At 39.5% G+C, this 23,598-nt stretch overlaps 1 protein-coding gene across 1 annotated transcript in view; it reads right to left on the reverse strand.

Annotated features, from left to right (window-relative positions):
• Window positions 1-947: 947 nt before the first annotated feature.
• ahr2 (aryl hydrocarbon receptor 2) overlaps window positions 948-23,598 on the reverse strand; it is a 65,917-nt gene continuing 43,266 nt past the window's right edge. Inside the window, exons 3-11 of the mRNA XM_080053262.1 lie at window positions 13,208-13,389; window positions 12,662-12,751; window positions 9,899-10,025; window positions 9,090-9,229; window positions 8,207-8,409; window positions 7,612-7,721; window positions 6,971-7,112; window positions 4,792-6,637; window positions 948-4,317 (exon numbers count right to left, since the gene is read on the reverse strand). Of these exons, the coding sequence (XP_079909388.1) occupies window positions 4,231-4,317; window positions 4,792-6,637; window positions 6,971-7,112; window positions 7,612-7,721; window positions 8,207-8,409; window positions 9,090-9,229; window positions 9,899-10,025; window positions 12,662-12,751; window positions 13,208-13,389 (2,927 nt within the window). The 3' untranslated portion in view covers window positions 948-4,230. The remainder of the gene's footprint in view (window positions 4,318-4,791; window positions 6,638-6,970; window positions 7,113-7,611; window positions 7,722-8,206; window positions 8,410-9,089; window positions 9,230-9,898; window positions 10,026-12,661; window positions 12,752-13,207; window positions 13,390-23,598) is intronic.

The following is a 23,598-nucleotide window of genomic DNA, read 5'->3' on the forward strand; positions in this document are numbered from 1 at the left end:
CCGTCCGATAGCAACCAGAAGCACTCCCAGGTATCAAAGGAACGCCATTCATCTGCTTTCTACCTTAACTGACAGACATGAATGTAACTGTAAACTACGTTACCGTTAAAGCTGGTTAGCTATTCCAACGTCTGATATTAAAAAACAAAACAAACAGACGCCATATTTAAGATAGATAATGTCAATGTTTGAACTCACTAATAAAGCACACCGTCGAAGTATGAAGAGTAACGTCCGGTTTCACCGTCCATAATGGCAAAAAAAAACACAAAATATATCTCCGTTTACAACCTCACGTCCTAGTAGGCTGCGAATATCAGGCAAACATAGAATAAAAACATTAAAAGCCGTTTGAAAGTTAAATGTCTTTCCTCTTCAATGGTCCGCTGCTCTGACCCTCTACTGCTCTATCTCTCACTCTCTCACCCCTCTCTCTCTCTCTCTCTCTCTCTCTCTCTGTGTGTGTCCTGCTCGCGCGCTTCCCGGGCAACGGCACTGATTTGTCGTCGCGAGCGCGCACAGGGTCACCGTTGATACATATTGTAACATTTATTAAAAAGTATTCATAAATTAACCGACAAAAAGAATCTATGTAGGCTACTTTTAATCAATCATAATTGATACATTAAACTGTTCCATTCTTTCTGGTGCTGTTCTGTCTCAATGAAAACCGAATGGCTTTACTGGTAGTAGTAGACGCATTACAGTGCAATACGATACACTAAACTAGGCTACACTGTCATCTAGTGGACACTGGAGGCCATTACATAAATCAAAAATACAACATAAAAAAACTACATAAGTGTTCAAAAAATTAAATATGTAAACATTTGTATCCCCAATTTAAACCAGAAAAAAGCTATAAAATGTTAAAAATATTCAGCTTTATCATCATCTAAAGCTTATTGCACCAAGATATTAGAATAAAGTACATTTATTAGAGCAGACTTTGTGTGATCAGATCACCTTTAATATGGTCAGCATGAAAAGATCGACTCAAACACTCATACATGTTAAAGTTGAAGGCAAAATCCACAAATTATAATAAATTGAAAAGTTACAAAAAGTCAAAACAAAACATCAGAAGGTTACATAATATGTATAATATGCTGTGCAGAAAATGTACAAAAAATTATGATAGGCGTGAGTCAGGTTAAGGCAATATGACATTAAAATACACAATATATGAAGAAAAAAGAGACACATATATCTATTTATATACAGGTACACAAAGATACTGCAATTTGGAGCCTTGGCTTCCTGGGGTTTGAAAAATAAATGTATAATAATAAGAACAAATGCTGCTTCTTTTTTATTTTAAGTTTATAAGCAAGCAACAAGATATATTTATATTTCTCTATGATATTTTGATGAAAGCACTCCATATTTTCAAGAGGATAATAGGTGTTTAGGTGCGAAAGATTGACACATACCTCTAAAAGAATTAATACCATCCCTCTATGAGGAATTTTGGTCTAATTTATGGCTTTTTGGTGAATCTTCTCTCAAGGCACACGTGATTCTCACGTTATGAGAAATTTGGGGGGCACATTCTCATCCTCATTTAGTTTACAAATAAGGGCTATTTTCATGATTCTGTTGATTCAATAATCAATGACGGCAATTATTATTGTCTATTTAATGTATTGTTTTGTATGGCTTACATATTCATATGTATGATTAAGAGCAGCGATAAAATAACTTTTTTCACTAGTTTTGGTTAAAAAATGATTTAAAAGATTGATCGATTATTAAAATAGTTGATGCGTGATAATTAGAAATACTGTGAATGACAGTAAATGTCCCTAACATTTGAATTTTACGTTTTATTTGTTTGTCTTTATGTGTATTATTGAAGCTGTGTCCCAGTTTTAAGTGCGACTACTTTGAATATTGATGTGAATGCTTTTTCCAAGTTTTTCCGGACGTGAACGCAGCACAACTCCAAAAGATTTTCACACTCAGTGAAACCACAACTACTGTACAATCATTCTGGTCTGTTTCCTGCTGTTTTTAAGTTGTAGAAATCGACAGAAAGTTGAATTTTGTTTTTCTGAGTTGTCCCTTTGGTATCCTCGAGAATGAAGCATCACAGTTTTTGCTTTACTTATAAGTGTTTTTGGTATTTAAGTACAAAATATTCAAGTTTTTTTGTCACTACTTTTGACTTTTTGCAGCTTCTAAAAATCCACTATTAACTATTTTTAATCTATTTCTAGGAGAATTATCTTTCGTTTTCAAAGTACATAAGTGCTGATAACTCGTGGCAGATCTCATGGCTCAGGACTGGACGAATCAACGCACATTTCTTGCAGTTTGCGGCTCTACTAAGTGCTGAATTATGTTGGTTTTAAATTGACGATCGTAAAAGAGGTCAATTAAAGGCACTTGAAGTTTACACCCACCTTTGTGATGCGTTTAAGTTTTTCCATTGTTTCCCTCATTTAAAATATACAATAGCTAGCTGCCTTTAACCGTTTAACTTCGATCATCGCTACTCCCGGTCTGAGCAAGAACGTTGATAAATTAACCACACAGACAGAAACAGGAACGAAAAGGAGGACGGAGATTTGCATATTTGTAAAAATATTAAAAAATAATAATTCCACTCACTATCGATGTCAGACGGAGAGACGGGGAAACGTCATGGTGATAATTTCTCACGATCTAAAAAAAAATCCTGGTTTTAGAGGCAGTGACTTTCATGTCTTCTTTGATTTTTTTCTTTCTTTATTTTTTCCAATAAATCTCATTTAAAAAGTAAAAATGTCATTCATTTAAGTTGAGTTCTATTCAAATTAGCCATAAACATGAGTTCATGATCCAATATCTATTAAATCTAGTCTGATAAAAGTACTTAAATAATTTTAATTCGTGCAAAGTGTTCTCAAACACTTAAAAAATCTCTTTTTGTAATAAAGCTCATATGGATGTGTGAATTATTTCCTCTTCACTCGGCTTTGGCAATCACTTTTAAAGGAGTAGTGCAAAACAATCTCAATAATTGGCTTGTTGAAGTTAAGGCAAGGGGCAAGTTTAACTTTGGTTTCTATGAAATTTCAATCCTTACTTTTTTTTTTTTTCAAAATTAATTCCGGTGGAAATGTTTTCAAATGTCAACAGACTGTCCCTTTAAAGTTTCAGACAGTCATTCTAAGGCACCGTCTGTATTTGTTCTCGTCTACAACAGGAGAACAACACAGAAGTATTAAAGAAAAGAAAAGAAAAGTGGCTCAAATGAAAAAAGCGCCGACTGTATTATACATAAACCAATATAGAAAAATGAGGCACTAACAAGCAGCTATTTCCACCAAATCATCTCGTGTTTAAGTCGTAAAAATCGTCTGTTAGTAAGATGATGCTGTATGCTTTTTTTGTTTGTTATGTTTTGTAATTTTTAATATATATTTTTATGTATATACCCTGTCTGTCTGCAAAGCACAGCTCCCTCACTGGGACAGTAAAGAGTTGAAATGAACTTAATCAAGACGCATTTTTCAAAAGAAAAAAAAAGATTTAAAAAATATATATATATATTTTATCCTTCTGATCGCTCCAAAAAAAAATTATTTTGTTAAGGAGAAGGGTGGCATGTTTGAGGATTAACAGGAGGTTGTCTCTCTTTCTTCTAACTTTCACTCAGAAACAGTTGAATAAAAACAGGTCTGAAGTATGTTTTTGTTGGAAGAAGTGTTTACCAAAAGCAAGGACTTCCAAGATAAGAATATATGCTTGAAACTTTCTCAGATGAGAAATTAAGGAAAAAATGTCCCTCTTAAAAAAAAGCACTTACTTATCCATCCAATGTCATGAATTCAATCGCGGTGAAAAAGTTTTACGACACTGAAATCTTCCATCCATCTTGGTAGAAAACACGTCAGATCCAAAATTGCTTGTGTGAGAGTTTTTGACTTATTTTAAGGTTGTCCGCTACCTTCTACTTTCTTCCATTGTTTTGGTACAATCCAACCAGCTCCATAGCGAAGATTCATAACTCCAAAATTATTTATCGATCCATCCTGAACCCTTAAAGTGTTTTCACTGTCTCCGAATAATAATTAAAAAAATTAGAAGGGAAGGCGTAATTTTTGTTGCCTTAAAATCCTTCTTGTGGGCACTTGTCTGTTCTTCAGTCTACTCCACTCCTTGTGTGTTTAGAGACGGGGAGTCTTATTTAAAAAACACAGTTTCAGTCCGAGTTAGGATCCACAGTTTTTTTTGGCTGGGTTCCTATTTGTTCTCTGAGTAGAATGCGTTCCCGTTAGGCAGCGCAGAGAAGGGGAAACCGCCGTTACCCACAACCGGACGGCTGTTCATCTGGGAAATGAGAAAAAATTAAAATACGAGTTAGAAGTTAGAATGTACTTTACGAAGATTCATTTATTTATTTCATTCATTGTGCTGAAATATTCACATCTGAATGTCTCCAGGTAACTAACAATACACAACCTGCATTTTTTGCAAATGAGTGGTGGGATATAAGAAAGTAATTTTACTAAAGCACTATATTTAAGTACAATTTTGAGGTACTTCCACTTAATTTAAGCACTTCTACTCCACTACATTTATTTGACAGTTTCAGGTTTGGTTTTATTGTTATACAAGTTATTCATTGCTATACACTTTAAATGTAATATTGTACCTAAAGTTTGTACTTTGCACTAAAAATGGTAAATGTTGATTTTTATATTTCAGCATCTGCATCTTCCTCCTTCCAGCATGATCCCAACCTAAACCTTTATATCCCACTGATTACTGCATTTCTAATCTATTCCTCATTTTTGTTTTTACCTGTGTCTGTTCGCTGAAGTGTAAGTACTGCTGTTGTTGCATCAGCAGTGTGTTTGGATCCAGTCCTGCAGTGATTTGGCAGGACAGCACCGCCTCATCAGGATTTGGGATGGTGGTCATTCCTGGGACGGTCCCTCCTCCGGGAAGGCCCTGGTAGAAGCAGGACGGTTTGGAGGGAATCTGGTTTACGGAGACTGGGTTCAGTCTCTGGCGTGAGGGCCCCTGATTGAGATACACCCCGTTCACAGGTACGGAGGGCTGCGGGCCGTTAGTATTCCTGAACATACAACTGCTAGACGGCACCATGGCTGGAGCCTCCATGGGAAACGTTACACTGGAAGTCTCTGGAGTCCTGAAAAATGGGCGCCCGTTTACCGCCTTCTGTGGGGCCACGACCACACCGGGAAGAGGGTTCCTTGGAAATCCGGACATTTGGTTTAAGCACGCGTCCATCCACTGGTGTTGGTGTCCGCTCGAGACTTGCTGTGGCTCCAGCGACCAAGAAGGCTGTCCCTGGATGTCGCCGCTGGTTTGTGTCTGAAGTGCAAACCGGCCCTGAAGGCAGCTGGACGGATCCGCAGTGAAAACTTGTTCTTTTGAAATAGTTTGGCTGTATGTTGTCTCCACGGGAACTGAAGAGGAGTTCCACTGGTTGCCCTGGAAACTGTACACAGGATTATTTATTAGCTGTCTCTCTGCGGCGCTTTGGTCCAGCCCGCCCATATTAGGTGCGTTCCTCATCTGGAGGCGCTGTTGGTGGTTCTGCATTGTTGTCGCCGGTTGTTGCTGAGCCATTTGGGTGGTTGACGTTTGCCTGAGCAAGAATGATCCGAGGTGGTTGTTGTCATTTGAAGTGACTTGTACGTTTCTCAGTTGATTCTGTGTTTGAACCACGGAGGCGCTGAAGTTAACGGGAGCTCCAATGTTTAGCGTGTTGCCCAGCGGGAGGCCGACAGAACCAGGCAGCGTCTGTTGAAGGGTTGGACCGTTTATAGAAGCAGAAGAAGAAGAACCCAATGGAGAAAGGTCCATGTGGGTGAGTTTCATCATCCCCAGGACTTGAGGCTGTTGTCCGGCTAAGATCTGCCCTCCGTTGGGTATCAGCTGGTTCTTCAGAGACCAGCCGAAGTTCTGCTCCACTCCTTGGGGTCCTGGCATCTGGCTCTGGAGGTCCAGAGCGGAAAGGCAAGGCGGCATATTTTCCAAATCATCGGGTAACTTGAGCCCGCCTTCCATCTGGAGCTGCTCCTCCACGTAGGTCAAGATGTCATTGTTGAGAATGTCGTTGAGATCTTCGTTCATCTCACAGTCGCTGGCGGTCATCTTCAGCAGCGTGCTCTCCCAGCTCTTCAGCTCCTCCGGCCCGACGTCCAGGGCTTCCGTCAGGTTGTCTTCCCCCAGAATCTGCTGCAAAGTGTCCATCATATCCTGAACCGTAGCCTCCGACTTCACCAAACTTCCCATAACCGGCGGCTTTGCGTTGGAGTCCAGCCAGATTTCCCCTGGTACGTTAACCGTGGCGTGAGTGTCTTTGAACGCGACGTCGTCCAGCGAGTTGAGGCTGTTTGCGTTGTTGTGTTCACAGTAGATGGACTGGTCCTGGCTGAGCATGCAGCCCAGCATGGAGTTAGGACTGACGGAGTAGTCGTCTAGCTTCCTCTGCTTCGGGGCGCTGCACGGCTCCTGCTGCATCTCCTGCTGCATCTCCTGCTGCATCTCCTGCATATCTGGCATATCTGGCATGTCCACGGTGGGAGCCACGTCGTACAGAACACCTTCCCCTGTAGCGAAGTTGAACGGAAGCTGTAGCCGACGCAGGCTCAGGTGTTCTTCCCCTTCTTCATTTCTGTGCCAAGAAACAAAATGGTTGTTTTAGAAGACAAGAAACAACGAGTCAATTGAAAGGAGGAGTCAGCGATTCAGGAGAAAGCTTTTTGTCAAAATCTGTGAATATCTCCTCACTGTCTGCTACCTTTTTTTTTCAGTGCGCACACAGTACAGACAGGTAGTGGATCAAAAGGAGATATTCACTGATTTTGGCAAAACAATTATTTTCACAACAAGTTTGCTTCAGAATCGACCTTGAATCGGATAGGTATAAAATTAACTTCAGCCATTCAAATAAAAAAGTGTTAATCTTGCCTTGAAACACTAAGAAAAACTCTGGTTCTTAACTTACGTCAAAGCTTTCTGCCGGGCCACGATGAAGTCTGGTCTCCCTCCTTTGAAGACCAGCCGGGCGTTGGCCTGGACCCAAACCCACTTCCCTGTTTTGGTAAGAAGCCTGAAGACGGTGAAGCCGCTTTCTCCTGTTTTTATCACTGGAAACAACACAGAAAGTCACACATTACTATCTATCTATATATATTTATTTACACATCAACATGTAAGATTAAAACAAGACAGTAGGTTTTTACAAAGTGGTCACGTTAGAGGTACAGTGTGTTACATTGGGGTATTTAGTTGCATCTAGTGGTGAGATAGTAGATGCCAACGCTCACTTACCAACCTTTCTCTTAAAAGGAGAATTTACAGAAGCTACGGTGGCCTTCAAGGAGAAGATGCTAGTAATTAAAGATGGCATCATCCATCACTGCTTAAAGTCTTTCCACAATATCAAGTGATGAGGTGAAGATGTATTTAGTTATTTATTCTATAGTGCTTCTTCTTCTTTGTCTTCCAACAGTTGCATTTCCCCAGGACACCGACTATATTGAAAAACGTGTAAGGCCGTTAACTTTGTCCGTTCTGTGCTACTGTAGAAACCTGGCGGTGCAACATGGCGGCGAAATTGTCTGAAAATAGGTTTTTGTGACTCACTTCTGATGTGGTTGTCAGCGCAGTACATCATGTCAGCAGCGTGGATGAAGTGATATCCAGAACCTTTCATGCAGATCTCAATCTCACTGTAACCCAGCACCACCTTCCCTCTGTGGACGAGAAACAACAAATTAATGTTAAAGAGTTGTTAGATGTCTGGCCTAAAATCTAATAAAAACAATTATTTGTGTTATTATTGTTGCTTATATTTACAAAAATGTACAAGAAATATTGTTGATTTTTGTAATGTAATTTGTTATTTGAATAGAAAATCCATTGTTTTCTGCTTGACTGATTTTAATATCGATAAAAAAACTTTGGAAGCCCATAGTTGGACAACATAAAAGCTAAGAAAAGCTAAGTAATAACCCACCTCTGTGTGTGTGTGTGTGTGTGTGTGTGTGTGTGTGTGTGTGTGTGTGTGTGTGTGTGTGTGTGAGTGAGTGAGTGAGTGAGTGAGTGAGTGAGTGAGTGAGTGAGTGAGAGATAGAGAGAAAGTGAGAGAGAGAGAGAGAGAGGGTCTGTGTGTGTGCATATGGCTGTGTGTGTGTGTGTGTGTGTGTGTGTGTGTGTGTGTGTGTGTGTGTGTATTAACCTGGTGTCGATGCCCAAAGGAGTGAAGTCCAGCTTGTGTTTGGTCTGGAAGATGAGTGTCTTGGTTCGGATCTCCAGGATGGACGGCGGTTGCATCTGTGTTGCTATGGCGAACAGAGCCAGCTGCGGGGGAATCAACGTCCCGTCATCAGACACTCGATTCTGACCGTGAACGAACTTGAGGCGGCCGCGGAAGTTCAGAGCCTGGAGACAAACAAACAAAAAAACAATCAAAGTTTTTACTTATTATATGCAGCCATTCTATATCGCTGTCTAACTGATTAATCTTGAGTCTTGATGTATTTTCTTTGTTTTTACTATCTCATAAATGCAATTTCTGATGTCTAATCTTGATGTATTTTATGACCCTGTAAAGCACTTTGAATCGCCTTGTATCTGAATTGTGCTATATAAATAAACTTGCCTTTCATTGCATTGCCTATATACAGCAGAGAAGTGGGGCTATTCATCTTTTTATTTTCTTTCTTTCTTTCATTTTTTACATTTATTTATTGTTTGCCGTAACAGGGTAGACAAGCTTACAATAGCTCTCACGACTTGATGTTCAAATAGTCATGTGACAAACCTTGTTTAAACATACAGTAATTGTCCTGAGTAGTTACACATTGACAAGGGCCAGCAGAAAACAAAATTCTGGAAAAACTAAAACATGCACATATTGTATATACAATTGATGTCTCAGTTGCTTCTAAGTGTGTCAGTATTTGCTTGACCAAGTTGACTAACTTACTTAACTTACACAACACATTTTTTTCATGACGTTAAAGGAATACTGGTGCTATATTTAAATAACCTGGCATACTGTATCACTGTATTACAGCCCAACCGTAGCTTGGCCTTTGTTGTTTTTTGGTTATTTTTACCAGGAAACCGGAGGAGTTGTCGAGCAAACAGCGGAACCGACAGCAGAAGTTTCTCTCCAGGAAAGAAGAGTTCTCAGGCGGAATGGACTGAGGGTCGTAGGTCATCACGTTGGTCGTCACCTCAGCAGAGTTCTCCTCACCTGAAACACAGACACAATATTTATTTAATATATATTTTATAATATTTCCCTATTTGAGATTTTTGCTTTTAATTTAGAGAGTTTGGAGAGAACGTTCAGAGAGGGGAATGACATGCAGAGAACGACCCGGGCTGGATTCTAACCCGGGTCTGCTGTGAAGAGGACTGAGACTCTATGGAGGTGGAGTGGGCTCTAAGCACTACACCAAGAGCTCCTTGAAAATAAAAAATTGACTTGTTCTGTTTTATTTTGATAATCAATGCTGTTGTCATTCTGTACTAATTAGAGAAACAAATTCAAGTAAAAAAGGCAAATAAAATGCCAATCTTTGACAATACTTATTTTCTTAGTCTGTAATCTTCATGTATGTGATGTCAAAACACCTTATTGATCTATTTAGCCTGTATTATTTTGATCATTATAATTATTAGTAAGCCTTTATTTAAAGCAGGCTTCTTGGTGTTAAGTGTACATGCCGAGGTTAGGGATGGTACACATTGTGGTGCTCATAGTGGGACCAGTATAGCCACTCACTGGGGCTCTGAGCTAGTGTCATTCTCTGTACTAATTAGAAAAACATATTCAAGTAATAAAAAGCAAAGAAAATGCCAATATTTGACAATAAGGAATTTCATTTTCTTAATCTTTATGATGTGATTTCTGACTCACTGGGGCTCTGCGCTGCTCCGTCGGGGAGGCTGGAGTTTGGGTTGAGAGCGAAGTGAAGCTGCCGTCTGAAGAGAGCACGGTCGTCTGTGTGAATCAACTCGAACACGCTCTGATGCACCACGTCAGACTGAAAACACACAAACAAATATTCAAATTTCTGTTTTATATGAGTGAAACTGGAATTTACTTTAAAACAGCCTCATGTTGTGATGCTTGAAGAATAGATTTATATCTCAGCAAGACTTTTGCTTGGTTCAATATTGTAAAATTCTGCTCTCATGAATGTTTTTGACTAAACTGTACATTTATATTTAGTATTTAAACATGGCATAGCAATAATAAACCTCATATTGTACAGCACTGCCTTATCCTACAGACTATGTGACACAATTTTGTCCCATGTGCTATATTATATTATCCAACTACCATGACTATCTAATGACATGTAAATAAAAATCACTTAAAAAGTAGATAAAACTGTCACATCCCGTTTTGTGTAACAATAATAAAAACAGTCCCGTATTAATGTGAAGAGGATTCATGACTATTTATTAACGCAGCCCCCGACCTCCCCACGGGCTCAAACTGTCCTATAAACTGTTTTGGCTCCATTCACTGAGGGCCCTGAAGACTTAGCAACACAAACATAAATGTTGACGCTCAGGGTCATGTAAGACTTCTCAGAGTACACACACACATGCACGCGCACACACACACGCACACACACACACACACACACACACACACACACACACACACACACACACACACACACACACACACAGATAAGAACACACAAAAACCAAAAGATGAGTTTCATGTTGATCTGCTGTAGAGATGGGACGGCTGAGATAACATTTTGAGTTTATTTGTTATTAACAGCTCATTGTCACTGTCTGAATCCTGATTTATTGCCGTATGCCTATGTAAATGCCTATGTATGCCGTAAAATATCTCATGAAAAGGAAGCATAGTTTGTGCATGAGTGTGAATGAATTTGGGCTTTTGAGTTCTCAGTTAGTGTGTTAAGTGTTCCTTTTAATACATCTCTCTCACTTTTTGTAACAATAAGCTTTAGTCAGGGTTGTTGGGCTTGTAAATAAGATTCCAAGCTAGAATCTTCACTTTTTACTTCTTTCTATATATAGAATATTTTTATTTTAAATGGGAGAAACTGTAACAAACCAAAATAACTATTCCGTTTGTGATTTCAGTACAAGAACAACTCTGGCTGTTTTCCAGTTCAGCTCCCAGCCGTGGTTTAGTGTTTGTACTGGTGAGTGATGATGATGCAAGTGTAAACACGGCCACAACGTGAACAATGCTCTCAGCCCCACACACACACACACACACACACACACACACACACACACACACACACACACACACACACACACACACACACACACACACACACACACACACACACACACACACACACACACACACACACACACACACACACACACACACACACACACACACACACACACACACACACACACACACACACACACACACACACACACACACACACGCTGGAAACACAGAGAGGCTGTTGTGCTGATGGAGCCGAGGTGCTGAGTGAACCACACCTCCACACTTCTTTCTCTTACTCAACCGTCGACAAACAAACCGACACAAAACCCTCCTTTGTGGACCGTGCTGAAAAATGGCTTCACCGGCCTTTTGTTCAGTTCAAAGCAAAACTACAGCAAGGAGGATTTTACCTTTGCAAAAACAGTTCCTGCAGAGTTAAAGGTGGAGTCAGTGATTCTGAAAATGCTTGTTGTCAAAATAATTTTTTTGTCAAAATCAGTGAATATCTCCCCATGATTCCGCGTACCTGTCCGTCTGAGAATGTGAATAGCTTCGTTTGGCCTCTTTTGTTTACATACCAAATTTTTCTGTATTAAAACCAGATTTTTTTTTTCACACAGACAGGTAGCGGATCGTGAGGCATTCACTGAAATGCATTTTACAACAAGCGTTCTTTAGAATCGCTGGCTCCACCTTCAACGTCACATGTCTGGTCCTTAACATCCAGTACATCTTGGTTTTGTCAAATCTTCTTTTTATAATCCAGGTTCATCCTATTATCTTCAGGCTTTTATCTACTCTATAAATACAGTTTATAAAGGCAATAAATACTCAAAGCAGCTGGTGAATTTCAGGCTTTACCAGCCGCTGTGGCCTAGAAAAAAAAAAGTTTCCTGCCGTGATTAACATCCTGACTGTGTGTGAGCGAGTGTGTGTGTTTCTGTTTTTTTTTGTGTCTGTGTGTGTGTTTCTGATTGTGTGTGTGTGTGTGTGTGTGTGTGTGTGTGTGTGTGTTGTTTACCACGTGCACTCTCCCGAGGCAACAGTTTTTTTTGTTATTTTTGTTGTAGCTGCAGACATTTCTGTCCCCGGTTCAAACGGATGTGTTTACAAGTCAAGAGTTCACAGCCAACAAAGAAGTTCAGTTCTCATGAACACAAATACACAAGCACATGACTCACATGTGTTTCACCCTCTGACCTGTTTGTGAGTCTGTGTGTGTGTGTGTGTGTGTGTGTGTGTGTGTGTGTGTGTGTGCGTGTGTAAGGTTGAATTACTCTGAGATGTGTAAAACTATCTGTTTCTTCCGAAAGACCTATTGTAGAAGCTACAGAACTCCTGCCGTCCATAATTATTATTTACACAAAGAAACATTGTGAAACAGAGTGATTTTTGGTTGTTTTGACCCTGTGTCTTTTTGTTCTTTTTGGCGTCACATTTTACCTGGTGGAAGCCGAGGAACTCCTGGATGGTTGGGGATGTGTAGAAGATGTAGCCTTCAGCCGTCACCACCAACACAAAGCCGTTCAGAGCCTGGAGACCAGACAAAAGAGAAAGAAACAGGTTTTAGATCCCTGCTGGAAAAATTATTTAACTAAGTTTTAAGTTTGTAGTGCAACAACAGTAACCAACTGAATCAGTGCTTTTCACATTTCATATCCATACTCAGTCCACCGATTGTCATGCCCTTATATTGTACAGTTTCAATTTAAGTGTACTGTTTATTGCACATATTGTAAATTGTGTTCTTCTTCATATTGCAAACATTTTCATTGTATAACTTTCTATATTATTTGATTTTGCCTCACTATTTCACTATCAAGAATGTATTTATATATTACTTATCATATTTTATTATTTTGTACTTATTGCACCGTGGGTCGGAGAGAAACGTAATTTTGATTCCTCTGTATGTCTGGAACATATTGAAGAAATTGACAATAAATGTTACTGGCCTTGACTTGACTAAGAACAAAGTGTGAACTGTACCTGAAGCAGCAGGTCTCCCTCAGAGAAGCTGACCCCATCGATGGAGGTGACCGGAGCGTTAGAGGGAGCTGAGGCCCCAGTGGAAGAGCCGGAGGGAGGCAGCGCGTTGGGGACGTTTCCCCCGAACATCAGGCTCCGCTCGCTGGACCAACTGGAGCCGTTCTGCCCTTTCTTCATGGTGGCTGGAGGAAGGGAAGATAGAACAGAAGGTCAGTCGTTTTGATGCATCTTTATGAAGAAGAAGAATAAAACTTACACGTAGGGTTTTTGTGGCAGTGTGGTGGAACTATAGAGATTCTGGGATGGTTATAGGATTACTTTTTTTTCAACATTGTGTTTTTGGTTTTTGTGTGTTGGTTGTATTACTCAAATTGCTTTTAATGTATTGATTTTTCTGTATTCGTGTAAAGTGTCTGAGTATTTTGAAAAGCACCATATAAATAAAATGTATTATTATTCAATTATATTTTATTGTTGTTGCTGTTTTTATGTTGTTCAATCCATTTCACATTTCTGAGAAAAACCCAGAAGGGGAAACCGCAGGACGGGAACTGGAACTTAAGAAACAACTTTTACTTTTCTGAAAGCGGTGAAGAAATCTCCATACAACATTTTAAAGAACAAATTTTGGTAATGCAGGCAGCCATATTCAGCATATCAGCTGATTGTGTTTACAAAACTCTTTATCCGTTTCTCAGAAATACACGTGGAAATGAGAAGCGTGAAACACACAGAAAGAGGAAGGACAACGTCTCTGTGTCAGGGTGGAGCCGCCACATGTTTCCTGTCGTCTTACAACACCGTCGCTCAGCTCTTTATCCTCTGGAACTTATCTGGCCTTTCTTTTTCAAACACCCCAACGCAAAAAACCTTAAAATATCCTCTCTGACAGGAAGCAGGTGGGCTTTTTGAGAGGAAAGTAGCCAGGGAATTTTAATGGATAGACTGATGGAGGAGGAAAGGCTATTGAGCTAAACTGTAGACCAAAATTTCAGCCTACATAACCTCATTTTATGCACTTTTCTTTAGGTTTTTAAGTTGAATTAGCGTAGAGTTAAAGGTATGTTAATCGAATACAGTCAGTTAGTGGAAGGCAGCCCCTGATTGGTTCTTGTAGCTGTTGATGCCACATGGATAGATGAGTAAGCTCATATGGCTGGTTTTAAGAGGCTAGATTGACGACTACATGAACCAATCAGTGCTGCCTTCCACTATAAGGGACATATGTTAGGTCAGAACGCAGACTCTGATTGGCCTGATTTTGACCGTTCTCTTCACCATGGAGATAGGAGAAAGTCCAGCTCACTAAACCTATAATTCTGCTATATGGTTAGAATGACAATAAAGAAGAAGAAGCATTCCATCCCTTCACCACTCTAAAGTGCACTTTTTTTCTGCATTTGCACTGAATAAAGGCTTTATAAAATCAAATGAGTTTCATAAACAATACGTTGCCGTAATCAAACACAGACAGAATCTTTGCTGTTGGTCTGTTGGACAAAGAAAGCAAAAGAAGATATTGCCGCAAGCTCTAAAAACTTGTGAAGAATATTTGTCACTATTTGTTGTCGACAGATTAATCAGTTGATGAAACAAATACACAGCTGCGGGCCTGGGCCTCTCTGCTGGTTCAGTTTATTGACACAGACATTTTTTTTCAATAGTTATTTGAGCAGTGGGTTTTGTAATCTGACGCCATGGCACCAATACAAAGACAGTGACAAACACGCATGTAGACAGTGACACACACACAGTGAACGGAGGCCGACTCAGCCCAATCCTAGTTATAGACAGAAAAAACCTCCGGGCCAAACAAGGAGAACAGGCAGAGCCACAAAATTACCCACTGGCCCTAGCGTCCCTCCCCCCCCCCTTCCCGTGTGGGCAGAAGACAGCGGGAGTCAGACATTTTGGAGGAAAAGAATAATATGCAGTGAAAATCTATCCATTTTATACTAATGGCGGTCGAGTTTTGTACCTTAATGAGATCATAACAAGCATTGCATGTGTAGTATAGAGATACTGGATGATACTAAACATCTGATTATAAGTTAAGGTTAGAACTCCCCCCCAAAAAGTTGTATATGGGACATTCATTTTTAGAAATGTTCCCGTTTCCGTAGAGTGATTATATTTGACAAGCTTGAGTGACTTTTGCTCTGAAATACAGAAGGATCTTTAAACATGTCTAGATTTTTTAGGTTAAAACTAAATGTCTTAAGTAAGGAGGAAAACTGCCTTAATTTGAGCCAACTAATTATCTTTTGTTGAAATTCTTAGTATGTAGAACTCAAAACTTGAAGTTACATTACATATGAATGGTAAGTTATCTCAACAAAAGATAATAAGTTTGCACAAATGTAGGCAGTTTTCTTTTCAACCTTCAAAGCCTCAAAACTCAAAAATCTAGTGCAAAGAAAATGCCTAGAGAGTTTTCCATACTATTAATTTTTACAGTGTATGTCTTTGACTGCGTTGAGGGGGAGCTGGCATTCACTTTGTTCTGGTTAATGTCATCATTAAACATTGTACAGGACAGGGACAAGCCAACGGAAAGAGGAAAAGACGGACCGCTTGGCACCAGATAATTTGAGATTTGCCATAAGAGCACTGGCACCGAGACCAGAGCATGCCAGCAGGAACAACCAAACCAGATGGGTTGGTCACACACACACACACACACACACACACACACACACACACACACACACACACACACACACACACACACACACACACACACACACACACACACACACACACACGCACACGCACACGCACACACACACACACACACACACACACAAACAAAGGCACAAACACAGGAAATGTAACTCTTTAAAGCCCTTTCAAGTTTATCTGCAAGTGTTTTCCTGAGGAAGACCAGGTGGCAACACTATTCAGAAGCTGAAGTTTTTTTATATAAAATAACAAATTCCAGGAGACCCCCATGGATATCTAAGTTAAATGTAAGACTTTTTGATCTCTTTTTTTTTTGCAACTTCAAATGAAATTGAATGCCAATGTCATGCCATACTGGCAAAAGTAGGACATAATGGAAATGAATAATATATATATTAATAAACTTACAATGATATACAGTCACAATAGCTTTGGGAAGTATGTGTACTAACATAATCCAAACACTTTGTCTGTGAAATTCAATACTTTTAGGGCGTTATTTTGAGAATATTCAATTAAATGTTTTTTAAATGCTTTTTTTAAAATGCTCAACCCTGTTGGTGCCCTTGCATTCTCTATGTGGGGCAGGAAATGCAAATAATGTGGCTATTGAGTCATCGTGAAGCAACCGGCGTATCTGGTGCTCAAAGGAATACACAGCACGAGTTGCGAGTTTGATCAGGAAATATGGAGAAACTAACACATGATTTGTGTTGGTGCAACAGCTGCTACAAATACCAAAATACACCAAGGGCCCGCGGAGAGACCAAAGACAGATTTTATTTGGTTGGCGATGTAAATCAGCTCGTTGTAAACAGAGAAAAACTCAAGAATTAAAAAATGTGTGAAGCTTTTAGAGATGCCCTCTTGTGCTGATTTACTCCATATACTTTGTACTCCTTGCCTTCTATAGTATTTAATGTGATTTATAAACCTGCCATTTGCCAACCACTCTCTTCCCCAAAGCAGCATCTTTCTTGTTTCAAACACATTGAGAGTCTGGCCACCCTGCAAGCTCAAAACGTTAGAAAAAACTAGTACTAGTGAATTAAAGTACATGAAAGGAATATATATAAACCAATGGGACAAAAGATGTTACACAGAGCGGAGGAAGCAGTTTGATATCTTTGTTGTTGCATTCACTCCAGCAGCAAATGTTGTTAAAAAATAATCAAAACTAACTTTGATTGTTTCAGCCATTAAAATGTAAATCATTTGTTGTCAAACGCTCATTGAGATCTGAAAAACATAAAAAATTATATAACTGATAACTTTTTCATATCAATGAATGTTGGTTAGATTAAAGCCATCGCCCAAACAAGTTGACAAAGTTGATTAAGCCTATCAGCTCCACAAAACTCTCTCTGTATTTCTCAGTATGGCAGCGTTTACAAAACTGTTTGATGATACACAAAGTGGTGCGATTTATGGAATAAAATCCATGCACAATTACCGAAGGCTTACGTGTAGATGCACCAACAGTGTTGTTGTAACTACTCAGAAGAATACATTTATTTTTATGAAATACTTACGCACTATAGCTTTAAAATGCAAATTGTTGCCGAAGTTTATTGTAGTTTCTGCAGAATTAAAGTGTAAACTGTGCTCCATAGATGATAAATCACACATATAGTTACAGAGTGCAATAAACCCTCCCAACCTTTACCGGCTGGGTTGTGAAATGTGTCAACATGCGATCTTAAATAACAGCTTTGTGTTAAAACAGACTTTAATCCCATCTCTCGGGAGTTTTCCTCCCGTGTGCCATGCCAGATCTTTCACTGCTCCGCACGTCAACTTTAACATGATTTATGGCAAAACACAACAGCGCCAATCGATTTCATGCGCTCTCACATCTTCGTAAAGTGAAATATTCAGTCCTATTTTATTTTCGCAGCCCTGCAGCAGCTTTTAGGTACATAAAAGTGTTTATTTACCAAGGAAAGAGCAGCTGAACACATGTACTCTGTGACAGAAACGCCCGGATCCACTTCAGCACCATTACAGAGATTCCCACCTGCTAGGACAGCCACAGTCTCTTCCTCTGTACATGTGTGAGCTTCCCACTGCGACCACAGACATTTACTAGAGTGAAGAAGTGTTTTCCAGCTACAGGCTTCTCTCAAAGACACGAGACAAATACTCCAACACTCGCATATCACTGCTTTCTGTGTGTACAACAGTGGGTTCCAATAAATACAAGTTGTTAAGTTATTCTGGTAATAAAGCAGATCGAACCAGCCAGCGTGGTTAACTAACGTTGATATGATGACGGACAGTAGCTGACTTTTGCAGCCAAGTTTGGAAAACGTATAGTCTAATAGGTTCGATGAAGTATTAAAACCATGTTGAGGAAAAAATATAAAAATAAATACGAGAAATAAAATTGTGCAAGAAAAAAGTCCTAATATTATGCAAGTTGTATGTTACGGGTAATATGTTTTCCAAAATTATTATTATTTTTCAACTTTTTTCTCGTAAATTTATGTATTTATTTTTCCTAGTCGTGGCCCTAATAAATCAGCCAAGGAGCGTCTGCTGCACATATAAAACTACATTTCACAATGAAGCAACAAAAGGCAACAAAGGTGCATTGCCACATGACACATGAAGACCGTAAACTCTAAATTTAGATGTCCCCCACCTGAAGAAAGTGACATTTACGGTGATAAAATGTTCGGCAATGCAAACAGAAACTGGACAGGATGGAACTTGTGCTCATTGTTGACTAAATGAGACACATTTTAAAAAGGGGGCAGTTTCTGATATATAGCCGTCGTCAAAAAGGAATACAGTACGTGCTATGTGTGGGTTGTTAAGAAGTATTGAGTTAAGATGTGTGTTACTCAGAACTAGACACATGAATTTTTGTAAGAGTGTACGCCTTTGTCTTGGGTTTAACTGATGCCTTAGTGTGGTTTTCGTTGTGTGTGTGTGTGTGTGTGTGTGTGTGTGTGTGTGTGTGTGTGTGTGTGACGGGGGGGTTTGTCCGGGCATGCTCACACATTCGTAGCCTTGAGTGATCTGGTTTAGTGGTTCAGCGTCTCATTGAAGCAACAATAAGATATTTTAGTCCCAAGAAGAACAACAGTATGAGACAGGAGACAGATTAAGATGAGGCACTGCAGGCAAAAACTTCACATTTTTTTAGCACTGGTCAGTTGAGATTTTTTGGCTTTTTTGCTTCCATAGCATTTCTTCTTTCATACTAGTATAAATCAAAATGTCCAAAATGTACATTAAGGTTTTTATTAGACTTAACCTTGTCAGTTTAGGTCTGTATATTTCTCTTAGACAACCATCTTTAACGGCCATTATCTCAACTTTCGTTTTTCTCCAATACTCATCTCAACTTCTAAAGCACTTACATCAACCAAACTTTCCATAATAATTCTTAGCACTATTCTGAAGGCTATTATGGAAAGGATTTGTTAATATATTGTACATTGTCTGATTAATGATGCATTTAGTTCATAAAAACATGTTGAAAATGCCTTTTTAAAGACCTGCACATAGCATTTTTTGATGTAAAAAAAGAAAAATGGTTGTATCCACAATCTGTTCAGTAAAATCTTTGTACTCTTATATGTTGTAAAAATTATATTGAATCAAACGAGATGAAAACAAATATAAACATTGTGAGTGGACTGCTGTATGTGGCCAGGGGAACTCCACGCTCTGTTTTCTAACGTGGTAAAAAACCCTTCTACCCCTAACGCTCTTAGGAGTTTTAAAAAGGAACAGCTGAGTCCTACCAAACAGCCTGGACCCTCATAAAACCAGAGAAACTCCCAGAAACCAACTCTACCTCCTCCTTTACTTCTACTGCTAGAGAGGGGGGATCAAAATGGCCCCTTACCGGTATAATTTGGGTTCTGTACTCTGATTAAAAAAGACTGCATTCTGCCAACAAAGCCTGTGTTGTGTGTGGATGTATGTCGAACATATATGGCGCTCACATGACAATAACTTTATGGGCCTGTAAAGAAGCAGAAATCGCTGTACTCCATGTGCTACTATTGTTAAGTTCTACTGCTTCAGCATACATCAGTATTGTTGGTATTAACGACTGTTTATAGACAGAAAATCTATTAACTTTTAGAAACTTAAAAATAGATTATGGTCTAAACATATTTGCTGAATTTCTTTCTCTTTCAATGACAACAAACTGAATATCTTTGTCATTTCAACATTTGGAAAGTGTATTTTTTATTTTTTACCATTTTCTTTCATTCCCAACTTATGTTTATGAGTTTATATTTTTGTTGTACTTGATGTAGTGTGAGTATAATTCTTATGATATAATATAGCGATAATGTGAATTGTAATAACCTAAACGAGTCCCCTGCTACCTCCACATCATATTTGTGAACTTGCCCCCCCCCCCCACCCCCTCTCGACCCCCTCCATGGCCATCCCTCCTTCTCCCAACACCCACTCCGAAGCACTTTGCGGTTTCTCTCTCGACTTTGAAACCCAAGAGCTGAATGGAGTCATTGTTCTTCATCCCTTTGGACTGCAGTAGGGGGGTTAGGAGTATGTGTACGTGTGTGTGTGTGTGTGTGTGTGTGTGTGTGTGTGTGTGTGTGTGTGTGTGTGTGCGTGCGTGTGTGGTGGGAGGGTATGACAGGAGATCAGCATCACCGACTCTCTCTCTCTCTCTCTCTCTCTCTCTCTCTTCTATGATCCCTTCGTTGCAGGTTTGGACATGAGCGTCGACGACTCTTTTTTTGCGAAAGTACAGAAAAGGCCTTGTGTGTGTGTGTGTGTGTGGGGGGGGGGGGGGGGTTGGAAATGGAGACGGGTCTCAGATTCAAACTTCCCTGTGAGTGCTTCCCCTATTTGAAATCCTTTCTCCGAGTTTGTTTTTTCTCTACATTGTATCATCTGTTGTCTAGTGTTTGTCTGCTCTGCTGTTTGGTTACTGTCCCGTTTGATCAGTGACATTTTGTGGCAGCCACACAGCACGTAATATGCACCACAAGCTGACATAATTTGCCCATCAGAGGGTGCTATAATAAGCTGGCATACTGTGAGCACATATTTCACATGCAAATATGTAGACATCTCCTTACACTTTGAGAATAACTACAACCTTTTAACATAATCGTATTGTCCATGTTATCAGCTATCAATACTTATTGGTTATTACTATACTTGCAAGCAATATGCAAAAATGTTCTATCAATAACGGGTTTACAATGTACAAATCTGACTCCTCAAAAATAACAAGATCTTGCAGTCTTTTTATATACTTTATCATGTCATATCAAGTAATATTTTTCATTTTCAAACCACTGTAGTCGGCTTGAAAAGGAGCAAGGATCTTAAAAATGCATTTTTTTTGTAAATGTTAAATGTATTTTACCGTTGTTATGCAGCTCTCTCTTTATTCTAACTCACAGTTTTCTTATATGAGACAATAAAATCATAACAAAATATTTTCAATGCATATTCATTGACTTGTTTTTCTCTATGTTAATGACTATTGTTTGCACATCAGACCACGGCAGGCCCTTGTAAGTGAGAATGTACCTGGCAATAAAATAATTCTAATCCTGGTGTGTGGAACGTTTTACTCCTAAAAACAATATTTAAAATATTTCTAAGCTGAGATCCTGGCACTGTCCCTCATCTTTACGAGTTTCGGTTAAATAATAATTGGTCTTCAAAGCTTTTCGCCGCTGATGTGACACTAATGTTCGTTGATTTTTTTCTCACTTCTTTTCCTCCCTGGTCGTTGTTAGTTACTGCGACTTCCTGCTCTGCGGTTACAAGTCTCACTTTGTTAACCACAACTATTTCGCTGATGGCCGCGCCCATATGGCGAACACACAGTAAATGGTAAACAACCCAACGGCCCTGGACTGTGAAGGAGAGGACAATAACACACTGTTTAGTGAATAGAATATAACCTGTTAGCTCATTATTTAATTTATACAAGATGTCACACGCCGGCTTTAAGTTTTATATTTATAGACGCTTGGTAAATTAGCTGCAGGCCTAAAGCTGAGACATGATCCCTGCTGCTGTCACTCGTTTCCTGGAAAAATCTGTCCAAATGTGGGACTGCACACACACACACACACACACACACACACACACACACACACACGCACGCACGCACGCACGCACGCACAAACACGCACACACGCAAAGAAAAACACAGGTTCACACACGGCCTGTAATCATGTTCAGACTCTGAAACAACACAAAACGTCCTGTGAAAGTTCATGATCCAAAAACACAGGCCCAAACAGACACACAGACACACACACACAGTGCTCCAGCCCTGAACCTGCTCTTCCTTTGACACCGTTGACCTCCGACCCCCTCGCATGCTATGATAAGGCTGAGTCTGTCGGAGACGTCTCAACGTTTACATTCCACCGTCTGAACGGCAGGTCACCCTCCGCTGATACTGCACACGACCCACCACGCCCCAACACACACACACACACACACACACACACACACACACACACACACACACACACACACACACACACACACACACACACACACACACACACACACACACACACACACACACACACACACACACACACACACACACACACACACACACACACACACACACACACACACACACACACACACACACACTGGGATCATACCAATCACTCATTCAATGAAGGGGAGTTAATCTCTGACACACTACAGATTCATTTTGTGGAGAAAAAACGCTGTTCAGGCGAAAAGTTCATCCGAAAGTTCATCACTCAATCACAACGAGGTAAAAACCTACAAAGACGAACAAACCAGATATAAAGATAGTTACAAAGATTTATTTTGTCGTCAGGAAGGAGCACATACCATAATACTCATAGTTTCACTAAATGACATTCTGTTTTTAGTTCTGAATTGTGAATGCACCAATTTTATTATAGTGAAATGTTTTAGTATCTGTGCATACATGCTCATTTTCTATATGAAAACACACAATTCAAATGGTAAAAAAGGTTGTATTTGACCTACTTCCACCTACCAATAATACCATCACTGGTAAGTGTCAATATTCATTTTAGGGCTGTCAAACGATTAAAATGTTTAATCAGATTAATCACAGGATTCTGTGGATTAATCACGATTAATTCTACCATTCGAAATAGGCCCGAAAAATTACCATTTTCTCTGTATATTGTTGTATGAATGGAAATATAAAGGACAGAAGGTGAATATATACATTTAAATGTAGTTTTTTTATTAATTGAAAATCCAAATGATGGTGTCAATACTGCAAATAAATTATAATCAACTAAAACATATGCTACCAAACCATACTTCAATCTGGCTGTCTCTATTCCTATGTCTTTGAGCAAATATCGGATAGGCTATAGAATGGTATTTATTTGGTATTTATTTGGTGAATCCATGATTTTGCATCCCTGAATACAACCTGATTGCAGTTTGCGCGTGTGTGTGCACGCGTGTGTGTTTGCACGCGCGACCACGGCATTAAGTTACAAAACAAGAGTTTTAACAGTGAAAATGCAGAAGGTCTCGAAGTTGATCCAGAACCAGAGAGAGAGAAAGAAAAACATCTGATGTTCGCTTCAACACAGTCCATGGAAACACGGCTAATTTGCTGTAGTTGCTGCTTTGCTAACTTTCCAATGGACTCTCTTTTTTTCCCAACACACACACACACACACACACACACACACACACACACACACACACACACA

The sequence above is a fragment of the Ammodytes marinus genome (genome assembly GCF_949987685.1).
Source record: "Ammodytes marinus genome assembly, chromosome: 24".
NCBI classification, from domain to species: domain Eukaryota; kingdom Metazoa; phylum Chordata; class Actinopteri; order Uranoscopiformes; family Ammodytidae; genus Ammodytes; species Ammodytes marinus.